General features: G+C 39.8%; 1 protein-coding gene across 1 annotated transcript; it reads left to right on the forward strand.

Annotated features, from left to right (window-relative positions):
* Window positions 1-1,853: 1,853 nt before the first annotated feature.
* On the forward strand, window positions 1,854-2,630 carry LOC112733323 (uncharacterized). The gene has a single exon (XM_025782251.1). It carries the CDS (start codon window positions 1,854-1,856, stop codon window positions 2,628-2,630), a length of 777 nt encoding a protein of 258 aa, XP_025638036.1.
* The last annotated feature ends 10,333 nt before the right edge of the window (window positions 2,631-12,963 follow it).

The raw sequence follows: 12,963 nt of genomic DNA on the forward strand, positions 1-12,963 counted from the left end.
ACTAATAATATTTTGTTTAAAAGTTTTTGTAGAAGTCCTTTTTATTCCTCTTTGGGCTTCTTCCATCATTGCCACATCGGGTAACTTAGATTATGTTACCCAAATATTTTATGGATCAAACCTTTTGTTCTGGTTCTAACTTTCCTTGCAATCACGTTTGTTTTGGTCTCCTACCATAATAAAGGCTAACCTCATAGAGAGGGGATATCGAGAAACAAGATAATCCAAAATGAGCTGATTAATTTAAAGGAAAAGTTTAGAGAATCAACAATTTTATTAAAATTTAGTCAGTATTTAATTAATAAAATAAATAAATAATTTAATATTATTAAATATAATTTTATACCATTAAAAATACTAATAATAACTAATTAATAATTAAAAATTATAAAATTTATTGTCCCCCTAATATTCTACTAATTTAAATATGGAAAATATCTTAGTGATATATGTTGAAATGGATTTGTATTCAATAATTGTATGCAAAATGCACGACATATTTTGTAGTTTATAATTTTTATAATTTTTCTTAACTGCAAAACACAAATTATGTTTTATTTTTTATTATTTTTTTAATTTTTTTCCGAAAAAATACAAATTAAGTTGCTTCTTTTTAATACACATAAAACATAGATTACGTGGCTCAAGAATTTGGATATGGGAAAGTTGGTGGTGATTTGGCTAGAAATGGGAGAACCATGTGTATTATTACTTTGTGGACGTCTGTAATGCAAGGTCAACACGCAGGAGGCGTGTTGCCTGCTACACGTCGGGGGCGTGAAGAAACGTGGCGCAACGTCGTTGGTCGGAGCTGGAATCACGCCGGGGGCGTGTTGACTCAGCACGAGGAGGCGTGCTGACGTGGACCTAGCACGTGGGGGGCGTGCTGACTCAGCACGCAGGGGCGTACTGACACGTGGCGACACTTGATTGGCTGCGGCAGGCAGCACGTGGGGGGGAGGGGGCGTGGTGAATGCTCCCATCTATGTATAGGCAGAGCTGGGCTGCATTTTCATTCTGAGTAAGAGTGTGTGAATGTTCTTTGAGTGTTCTGTGAGTGTTGGTAGTGCAATGGAGGGTACCGCAAACTTGGTGGTGTATCGCAACGGTGAAATAATACGCAATACTCATGAGGGAGTGAGGTTTGTCTGCCAGAATTCGTTTTTATTTGTGGTTCCATGCACCATGACGTTAATGGACCTTCAGAACGGTACGTTAATGAGAGTGAGCAGAATTTTGTACCGGAATCCAGTTGTAGTTTTTGGTGGTCTAATACAGTTTGATACCATGCCAATCACTGACGAAGGGAGTATGCAGAATATATTTCAAATTTACCGGCAGACTCAGATGCGACAGCCACAGATTGAGCTATATGTTGAGTTTGAAAGCGTAGAGGCAGAAGGGATTCAAAATGTTTTAGATATAGAGGATGATAGAGCTGCAGTGTACGAGGGAATGAATAGTGACAGCGAAGAGGACTTCGAAGCCACTTATGAAGCCGGCGATGAAGACGAGGATGGTGATGTGGGAGTTGAGACAGCAACGGAGAATATAGTGGTTCATCCCTCGAGCAGTCAATCGATGAACGTGCCACCATTCATGCGTGAGTTGGATCTCGACGCCATGCATGCACCGGAATTTTTGGAATATGCAAACATAGGTACGTCATGCATGAATAATACGTTTTTGTTAATTGATACTTTTGGAATGATTAATGAACGATGATTTTCTGCTTTCTGTAGGCGTTGCTGGTCCTGAGGACAGAGAGTTCCGGATTGGAATGGAATACAGTTCCAGAAAGTCGGTGGTGGCTGCAATTAGAAGATACACTATCGTTAGAGGAGTTGACTAAGATGTTTGAGTCTGAGCCACAGACCTTCTATGCAAAATGCAAGATGTATGGGCGTGGGTGCGACTGGCTTATCCGAGCCAGCTTGATACGGAAAAAAGATTGTTGGGAGAAACGTAAATACAATGGAAGGCACACGTGCACAATGGGAACGATTTCACAGGATCATTCCAAGTTGGACTCGAATACCTTTGCTGATAGTATAATGCCGTTAGTCGAGACTGACCCGTCAATCAAAGTGAAATCTATAATAGCGGAAGTCCAGTCAAGGTTCAACTATACCATCAGTTACCGAAAGGCTTGGTTGGCAAAGCAAAAGTTCATAGCAAAAGTTTTCGGTGGTTGGGAGGATTCTTACCAAGCCTTGCCATGGTGGCTCTCGGTCATGGTTCAGAAGATACCTGGGTCAGTTGTGCAAATAGAAACACGCCCACTGTACAACGAGAATGAGGAGGCGCAAGGTGTAAAAATACTTCATCGCGTATTTTGGAGCTTCAATCCATGCGTTAGGGCATTTAGGCATTGCAAGCCTCTAGTTCAGGTAGACGGCACACACCTATACAGAAAATACAAAGGAACACTCCTGGTTGCTGTTGCACAAGATGGGAACCAGAACATTGTGCCTATAGATTTTGCGCTGGTGGAAGGGGAGACAACTGATGCGTGGCACTTCTTTCTCAGAAATCTGCGAATGCATATTGTCAGAAAAGACGGTGTGGGTATGATTTTAGATCGGAATGAGTCAATTCGGACAGCAGTAAATCGTTCCGGAGGTGACTGACAACCTCCAAGAGTATGGTGGATGTTTTGTATAAGGCACATCGTCAGCAACTTCCTAAGAGCTTTCAAAGTCCCTCACTTGCAGAAGCTTGTTGTCAACATTGGGTATTCAAGAACGGTGGAGGAGTACAACATCAACTATAAGAGGCTGGAAGAGCGAGACGAGGCATATGCCAGGTGGTGCGATGCTATTGGACTCAGACATTGGGTGTTGGCATTCGACGAGGGGCATCGATGGGGCCATATGACGACCAACCTTGTCGAGTGCATTAACTCAGTGTTGAAGGGTGCTTGTAATCTACCTGTGCTGGCGCTGGTCCGAGCAACATATTATCGGTTAAATGAACTTTTTACACGGAAGAGTGCCGAGGCTCACGAACACAAGCGTGCTGGGTTTACTTACTTCGTATTTGCACAACAGCGGATAGAGGCAAATATGCAATAGGCTGGGAATATAGTAGTGCACTGGTTTGACAAACAAAATGAGGTGTTTGAGGTGCGCGACATGGCTAGCGGGAAGGTGTCAGTTGTTGACCTTGCGCGACGGACGTGTGACTGCGGGCACTTTCAGGTGGAATGACTACCTTGTCGCCATGTTATTGCTTGCTGTGCTAACCAGCGTCTCGATTGGCAGCTGTATGTGCATGACGTATACAAGATGACAGAGATTCATAAGGTATATAGATTTGAGTTCACACCGTTAGGTGATCCCGAGACATGGCCCGCCTATGAGGGACCCACATTGGTCGCTAATCCCGCCTTAAGACGAACGTCGAAAGGTCGCCTCAAATTGACCCGGTACTTGAATGAGATGGATTCACGCGACATGCTTGGTCCTCGGGTATGCCGTCTCTGTGGTGCTCAGGGTCATAGTCGGAGTTGATGTCCTCAGCGTGCTGGACCGAGTGGTGGGGTGAATGATGTTTATTTTTTTCGTGTTTGTAAGCTGATGTCTTTCATAGTAGTCGTGTTTGTATTTTTAAATTTGTTTTTTGTAAGCTGATGATTTTAATACTAGTCGTCTTTGTATTTTTAATATTATCATTTACTGCCTTCGTGAAGTAAACAAACAAAACGTTAACTACGTTTTACATAGGTCAACATACAGAACATACAAATTACATTAGCTTAATTCTTACAATTAAATCTAAAAACCCTAAATCCAATCTCACTTCTTTCCAGCCATCCAATTCAGTCCCTTACCCATCATGCCCTGACCGAACCGCGACGGAGTATACCTATCAGGTGGATTTCGCTCCGTCCGTAGGTCATACGGGTGACCCGAAGCGGCTAAACCACCTCCCTCTGCCGGAGCAACCGACCCACCTGCCTCTGCCGGAGTGAAGGACCCACCTGCCTCTGTCGGAGCGGATGCACCTGGGTTGTAGTCATCAACAACTGTGTATGCCCGCCGATGGAAACCACTATCACATGACGCAGTCGCTGACGAGGGGTCGGAACCATGACCCTGCAAACCATGGCTCGTACCTACTGATACCCCATGTGGAGCAGCCAACGCCGAAGGTGAATGCATGGCGCTAAAATCTGACCAACCACCCAAACTAGCGTTGGCCCAATTTTGTGGCTACTGATCTCCATGACCACCAACAGAGAACTCAAACCAATCATGACCGGATGGAATCGTAAGTATAGGCTGATGAGAGTGGTGGTTAACCTGAGAGTAGTGGCTGCCCTGAGAGTGGTGGCTGTCCTGAGAGTGCTGGCCGTGCTGACTGTGACATCTCTGATGGCTGGACTCACTCTGGTGACTGTGATGGCTACCATGACTGTGCTCCGGTGGCTGTGGTACATAATATGGAAACGGCTCAAACACTGCATGCTGATGTGGCTATGGCTGCTGAGGTACGTACTCCTGTGGGGCAGGTGGCTGTGGTACAGGTGGCTGTGGGTCCTGAGGAACGTACTCCGACAATCTCAGCAGATGCCTATATGAGCGCAGGTACCAATCCCGATACTCCGTTGTCGGACTAAAATCCCAGGTCGGAAGGGGGTGCAGATACCGCAGCCGAGTGTTTCGCCTGTTGCCCCACTCCCCTATCCATGCCCCATGCAAAACTGTCCAGTCATGAAGCTGCACTCCGCGAAGAGCCATGCAATGCAGGTCCAGTGGAATCTCCCTTGCTCTTTGCGGGGGAGGTTGTGTATACCCAAACTGACGCATCACTCGGTCCACAGGGTGCCATTCGATGCACTCAAACGACAACAACGGAGCAACGGTGTCACACACATCAAGATGTCCGTGTAACTCGTTGGGTATGATCAATCCGGCGTACGGCCGCCACTCAAACTGCCAATCATAATTCGTATGTCAGAACCCTAACGTTAATATTTGGAAATAGGATTCACAAGAACCATAAATGTTTACCTCCTGCATGTAGTCTATATGATGCCTAAATGTCACTACAGTATTCGATGACCACGCTGTGGTGCGCGCCGAATGACTCCACCTGAAACATGATTCATTGAAAAGGTTTACATATGTAACCCTGAATCAAACATGCATCCTGAATATAACACAGGACTAAAATAAGAATTATTACCTCTTTGTAACTGGTATCTCAGCGGATGAAAGGGTATTTTTCGGTATGGGCGCAATACATGGCATTCGCTCTCATGCCCAAACAAACAACAAATTAAGAGGTCCATCCATCTCCTTTGTATCAAATCGTGATGTACGGCATAATGCTCTATAAAGTTGTGCAAGACATGCTGACCCCCAACTATAAGTATGGATCCGGTCGAAATCTCGAAGCAACGGTAGATACTTCGCGTGGGCGTATGCGGTCGACTTATCCGCGAATAAGGTCGACCCCAACAAACAGAAGATATGACATCTGACATATCGCCTAACAGAATCCTCATTGTCTAACGGCTCCGCGTCTCTGACACGTCTTACCCAAGCTAGCTTTATATAGGATTTTGAAGAATTACTGACTTTTGGCTCCCGACCGAATATCGCGTAGCTCTGGCTTTGCACGAAGCCACCACTACTATCTGTCCATCCACTCAGCCTCTCCGTCAATGGGTAGGCCAAATATATAAGCGACATCTTCCAATGTCACTGTAACCTCACCCACCAGCAATACGAAGGTGTGAGTCTCTGGCCTCCACCTTTCGACCAGAGCAGCTAATAACGGGTGAAATCCACGTATTACCCCCAATTTTAGAGACATGGTAGAATCCCGTGGCGCGTAGGTAATTTTTCACCATCAGATTCCACGTCTGTGGCAAATCCAGTTTACGCACCAACAAATTCCTGTTAGGCTGCATAAAAAAATGTTAGTTTAAATAGGTTATATATATTACAAAAAAATTTGTTATTAATATTTATTAAATTATTTATTAATATTCAAATTGTTTGCTAACCACATGAATAAATAAATCCATTTTAATAAAAATAATTAAAAAAAATTATATATTAATATTTATTTATTTCTTTACCTACTGTAAAAGAAATTATTGAATTAAAATAAATAAATAAATGTTAATAAATATATTAAACTATTCACTGAACTACATATTTTCTTTAGCTACTGTCAAACATTTTTTTTTTAAAATAAATAAATATATAATTCTTTTCTTTTTATTTACATAAATAAATAATATTTTTAATATTATTTATTTGTCAAAATACGTATTTGTAAAAATATTTATTTTTTCAATAATACTTCATACATATTTATTTATCTATTTATTCTTATTAATATTTTATAAATACCAAAAATTATTTAGTCTTAAAAAATCCAAATATTTATTATTTATGCATTACTTTCATTAATCATAACAAAATTTATATATTCAAAAATAAAAAAAATTTATGATAATACTAAAAAAAATTATATACAAAAAAAATATAATTATATTTTACAGATTAAAATTTTATTCTAACACAGTCGTAAAAAATAAAAAGAAATGAGCCTTCTTCTATATATTTATAAAATACTAACAACAACAATATTTAAAAAATTTCAGTATATAAAAAATTAAAATTTATCAACTTACATAAATTGGATATTCCAAATAGTTGATAATTTGTTCTTCAGGCGCCGCATAATTACGTACCATTTTTTTAAATTTTTACAAGTTTTTTTTATTATTTGTTTCCTACAAGCACCCCAACTAATTACACCTTCACTTCCACTACTATTACTCAAGCTGCCCACACTCTATTTTAACACTCACACTCACTCAAACACACTGCCTTTTTTTTTGTGTGTGCCTTTCTTGCTTCAAAACCTGATGCCACACTCTCTGTTCTTCAATGGAAGAAGAAGCTGAATTTATAAGGGGTTGGGCGCTGGTTATCGGGGAAGGGGGTGTTCCCTGCATGCAGGCAGGCCTGCAACACGCCCCCCGCGTGATGCTGTCACACCTCGGAACCCAGCAAGCTTCACGGATTACACCGCTTCTCGTCCCTCCCGTGTTATCAGTGCGGTTTCTTGTCGCCAGTTCATCACGCCCCTGGCGTGTTGTCCCTGATACCACCCTCCCGCAAAACACCCGTCTCACCCATATTGGGCCAATACACCAACAATATTTTCATAAAGAAAATTTCTGTAGATTACGTTTCATTTTCATTTATTTTTTTAAATAAAACACAAGTTAAGTTTTGCTTTTACTTTTTCTTTTAATTGGTTGCTTTAAGCAAAACTTAAGTTGCATAAATTTTTTCTATAATAAATAAACAAATATTATTTTTAGAAAAAAATTAAAATGACTTTATTTACTAAAATTTATTTTTTTGGCTCTCACACACAGTTCGCTTAGTATTTTAGCGACTTGCATTACATTTTTTCAATTTATATAGACACTCAGCGAACTGCATTACACTTTCTTCAATTGGTTTAGATATTGGGCGAACTGCATCAAAATGAAACAATTCGTTTAATGATTAGGCGAACTGTACCAACCCCAAATTCTATAAATACAGCGAGTACGAAGTGAATTCACTTGCACTAAATCTCACCTGTACTATTTTCACTTGTTTCTCTCATTTTTTTATTTGTAAAATATCCCAAACACTGTTATTAGTCATTCATTATGATGAAAAATATTATTAGATCATAATTAATAAGTTATATTTAGTTCTTCTCAACCGATATTTATTGACATGCCACCAAAGGTGAGATGTGTAGTGACGCTGAGTAATTTTGTTCTGCATGCTATTGATCAGCGACACAAAAAATTGGTGAAGAAAATTTACTACAGATATCCAATAGAAGTAGATGACTCTTTTTGTTAGGTATTATTTTAATAAGTATGAATTAATAAGTAATTTTGTTGTATTGGACTATTTGATAGCGTTATTCTTATTTGTTTAGTATAGGTATCGCCTATATGATGATGACGTAAAGTTAACTAGGAGCTAGCACAATCATTTTTTCAGAATTCATATTTTGGAGTTGTTTATTTTTCTGGTTGATTTGTGTGAGGAGAGTTCTTTAGAGGTTGGTGATGACACTTAGTTTAGTGGGTCTGCGAGAAAGCTAAGAATATTAGAAGATTGATGATTGATCTAAACATGCCACGTGAGGGAATCAATGAGGAGTCAAATAATGAAGATCCAAATATACCGTCAAAGGACATGTGACAAACAAATGTTGAAAGCAATGAGGGTTTTGTAATTGGAGACCCAATGATCGATCCATAACAAGTTAACTTTGTATCGAATAGTGAGCAAGTAGAAGCTGAACCAGTTGATATACCTGATGAGGAGGAAGAGGATAATGTAGAGATAAACTACTTCACAAACTTACAACTTGCACTAACTCAGCTTGCTATTTCGTAGCCATACATTCATCCTCCTCACTTTACCATGTTGAATCTCAATGCAATGAACTAAGATTGGTCTTTTGGACAGGGATGCCTCGATAATGATCCGACCAATGAATTCTTAGTTGGGCAACTATTTGAGAACAAAGGAAAAGTTCTTTTAGCAATTAAGAAGTAGAGTAAACTACCATTTGTACCCACGAAAGTTGAATACGCTGACATATCTACCCATAGAAAAAGGAAATTACCATTTGTACCCATGAAAAATGATTTTTACAAGCAAAATTATCCAAACCCTAAAAAATTATCTAAAAACCCCAAAATTCCCTTATCATTACCACTGCTACCATCACCCCCATCTCTCTCTTCGCATCACATAACACTCTCCGATCTAACCTCCATTTCTCTGCCACAAACCACCTCTGCCACAAACCACCTCATTGCCACTCCTTCATCACCATAACCTTCACCTTTGGAGGAATCAAAAGCACCCCAGAGAGGAATTTGAAATGGATGACGATGGGTGAGAGTCAAAATTGGATCTTGGTTTCAGCTGAATCTGAAGCTGTTTGAGGGAACAAAATATTGAAAAGGGTGTCATGGAGAAAGCTAATAGAAATAGGGCGAAAAAGAACACAGATCCAAGGTGAGAAGAGAGTGAGGAGAGAGGATCAAATCTGAACAATCAAACACAGAAGCCTCATGTATTTGGATTCACTTTTTCTGGGAGAAAAGAAAAATGGTGAAAGAAACAGAAAGAGAGAGAGAGAGAGCTCACTGCGAATTTGGTTCGCAAAGGGGACCGCGGTGGTGGCGGCTGGCGCGGTGGCCCGTCAGGGGCACTGGTTCGGTGATGGGGAGAAGGTAGCCCCGGTAGGTGAGGGTGGTCGGCGATGAAAAGAGGAGAAGGGGCACTGCGGCTCTAGGGTTGCTAGCGGCGGCGAAGCAGGGGCGGGGTGGGTGCGAAGGTCCTCTGTTCGACAAGAGCGAGACAGGGAAGGAGAGAAGGAGGGGTGGTCACTGACACTGACACTGGAGTTTGCAAGAACGGAAATAGAGACAATTTGGGGTTAGTGGTGGTGGTGGTGGTGGTGGTGGTAAGGTGATGAGTAGATGAGGATGATGGAGTGGTTAGTGGGGAGCGTACCAGTGCTTGTGGGTTGGGAAGATGGAGGGCTTGGCTTCATGGTGTACTTGCACTATGAAGGTGCTCTTCTTCTCCGGGGAAGCGGCAGCAAGTGTTGCTGTGACTGTGAGGATGAAAGAGAGGAGGGTGTGGTAAGGAGCCATTGGAGCAGCGGTGGGGACTGAGTGGGAAGTAATGGTGAGAGTGTGTTAGAAAGGAAAAGAGGGATGGTGGCTGGGTGAAGAGGGTTAGGGTTAGAAAGGGGTTTGGGTGAAGGAGGTGGTGTGGTGGTGAAGATAAGGGTAATTTAGGGATTTTAGGTAATTTTTTAGGGTTTGGATAATTTTACTTGTAAAAATCATTTTCCATGGGTACAAATGGTAATTTTCTTTTTCTATGGGTAGATATGTCAGCATTTTCAACTTTCGTGGGTACAAATGGTAGTTTACTCTTAAGAAGTATAAAATTAGGAGGACTGTGGATATATAAGATATTAAAGAGTGACCATTTGAAGTATTCAATTTAGTACACTAAGTTTGGAGCGAGTTGTTAATGGAGCATACACACTTTCTAATGTCGAAGGAATGAAAAATGGGAGATGAGGACATACAATTATACTCATTCTTGTATGCAAACATCAACGGGGCATGATCGTTGAAGGTTGGACTCGAAAATGATAGCTCAAACGATCTTTACAATGGTAAAAGCCAATTCGACCATTAGCATAAAGATTTTGCAAGGATCTGGTGAGACCAGCTTTGCCAACAAAGCATCCTAAAGAAAGATTTCTCTTGTAAAGTAGAGGGTAATCACTAGAATATACGGAGATTGGGAAGAATCGTACAATAAACTTGCTAGGTGGCTATTTGCATTGCAGATGTACTTACCAAGTATGTGTCATTACCTTGCCTTTAGTTACATATACACTACTAAATGAGTTTATGTTCTAAACATTGTCGTGGTATAGGCACATGGGTTTAACTTGTAATTTAACTATACCGTGGTGATGAAGACAGTACTATATTTCATCGGGTGTTTTAGACATTTTTACCATGTGTTGAGGCTTACAAGCACTGCAAACTACACATCTCTATTGATGGTACTCACATGTATGGTAAATATGGAGGCACTTAAGATGAAAATTCAAATATATTACCTATTGTATTTGCAGTAGTAGAGGGAGAGACGAAGGAAGCCTAGTCATTTTTTTCTAACTTACCTTAGGCAGCATGTCACACCTCAACGTGGCATCTTGATCATTTCTAATAAGCATAAGTCAATTGATGCCGCGTTGAAAGCTAATGAAAGTGGTTGAAAACTCGCATGCCTTCTATACCTTTTGTACAAGACATATTGTGGCCAACTTCATGAAGCATTTCAAGAACAAAGATTTATAGAAGATATTTGTCAATGTAGCATATTCAAAATCATGAAAGGAGTTCACTCACTACTTTAGTTAATTGAGGGAAGAAAACGTGGCTATTACCAACTGGTTAGAGAAAATGCCACAATCGATCTAGGCACATTATGCTGATAAAGGTCATAGGTTTGGGACATGACCACAAACATATATCTAAGTGTTTTAATGGTGTTATGAAGGCCACATACAATCTACCAATTACTACTCTTGTCAAGTCAACATATTTTCATTTGGGTGAGCTATTTGCAAGGAAGGGCACCGAGGCTTAGGCATAAGTGGGTGGAGTTGAATTTTTACAGATACTAATGAAGAAAATTGAGTTTAATTGCACATCAACACCATGAATGTTTACCAGTTTGATCATTCTAAGGCATACTTCACTGTGGAGTAGTTGATAGTAGTATTAGGATCTAAACAACAGAGTTACCAAGTCTTGCTTGATGAAGGTAAATGCGACTTTAGATACTAACAAGCTCTTCATATTCCTTGTCGACATATTCTAGTAGTGTGCTCCCATGATAGACTTCATTGGAAGGCTTTTGTGCACCATATATGGATACCATTTTTATTTATAGAATGAAGTTTAGACCGATTGGTCATCAGGAAGACTGGCCAGCATATAATGGGCCCAGTATTCGGTCTCTTAGATGATGCAAGTGAACAATCATTTAACCATCTGATGTTTTATAACATGAAAGTGCTTACAAAATAAATATTAACAAAATAACTGAAATAACATAATAAAATAAATCCTAAATCCAAGTACTAATAATAGCATATGATGTTTCATTAAGTTGATTGAAATAACATAGCAAAATAAATCCTAATAACAAGTACTGAAAAAAATACACCAAACTAAGCTCAATGTCGACCACCAAGTCCATCATGCACTCGTCTTTTGTGGTGGCTCATGACAACCATCTGTCCCACAAGTAGGAGGATGGATCTCCCTTTGTCCTCTATCGAGTGCCGGTGCATCAGCAGATGGTACATCAGCGGGGGCTCCATTGCGGGTGGTGCATTAGCGGAGACTACATCAGTAGGGGTGCATCAACGGCTACTCTATTATCCATATATGGCATCATTTCTCCCCTAAGAGTCTCATATCTGAAAGATCCTGACGACGAATCATCATCCATATGTCTCGGGGAATAGAATGATGGTGGCAGGGAGGCATGCATCTATGTGAAATGGGGTGTTCTAGGCGTAGGGCTACCATATACACGCATGGCATCCACAGGCGCATCCAGAAAAGACGGTAGCTAATAAGTTAGATCTACATGTTTTGAAATTTTTAAATTTTTTCACGGATTATTTTAAATTTTTTTTAACTCTTCGAAGACAGTTTTGTACTTTATCTTAGGGACTGATTTGTGCAGATCGCACATGTAGATACTTAACAATCACGTGTACGAGTTAACATTTCATGTTAGCAGTCGCTGTTAGTGACTAACGGAAGGGAACTGTATTATCTAACAGAAGTAAATATTAGGGACTGTTTGTGTATTTTAAAAATTGAATTGAAGGACTAAAATGTCTAATTTTAAAATCCTTAAAGACTGATTTGGATAATTACTCTATAAATTTTTTTTGGTTTTTTAATTTCTTGAATAAAATTTATTGTAAAATTGAGATTTTAGAAAAAATAATTTTGTATTGATGTAAAAAATTCAATGTCGTTTGAATTAATATTAAAAAAAATTTACACATTTAAAACAATTGGAACTCAAATTTACACAAATGCAACATTCTCAAATAGTTTACATTTCGGTTCTAACTCAAATCTATGTAAATCGCTATAGGCTACTGAGTTTTTAAAATTTTTTTAAAATTTTTATGTAAACCGCCATATCCTTTCTACGGATTACGTGTGAGCACTAATAAACGTAAACCGCTGCAGCCTAAAGAGGATTATGCACAAAAAATGAAGTGCAAAATCGCTATATGATATCACGAATTATAAATAAATTTGGTGACGTAATTTGTGATAACCTA

Source organism: Arachis hypogaea, chromosome 13, assembly GCF_003086295.3.
Source record: "Arachis hypogaea cultivar Tifrunner chromosome 13, arahy.Tifrunner.gnm2.J5K5, whole genome shotgun sequence".
NCBI classification, from domain to species: domain Eukaryota; kingdom Viridiplantae; phylum Streptophyta; class Magnoliopsida; order Fabales; family Fabaceae; genus Arachis; species Arachis hypogaea.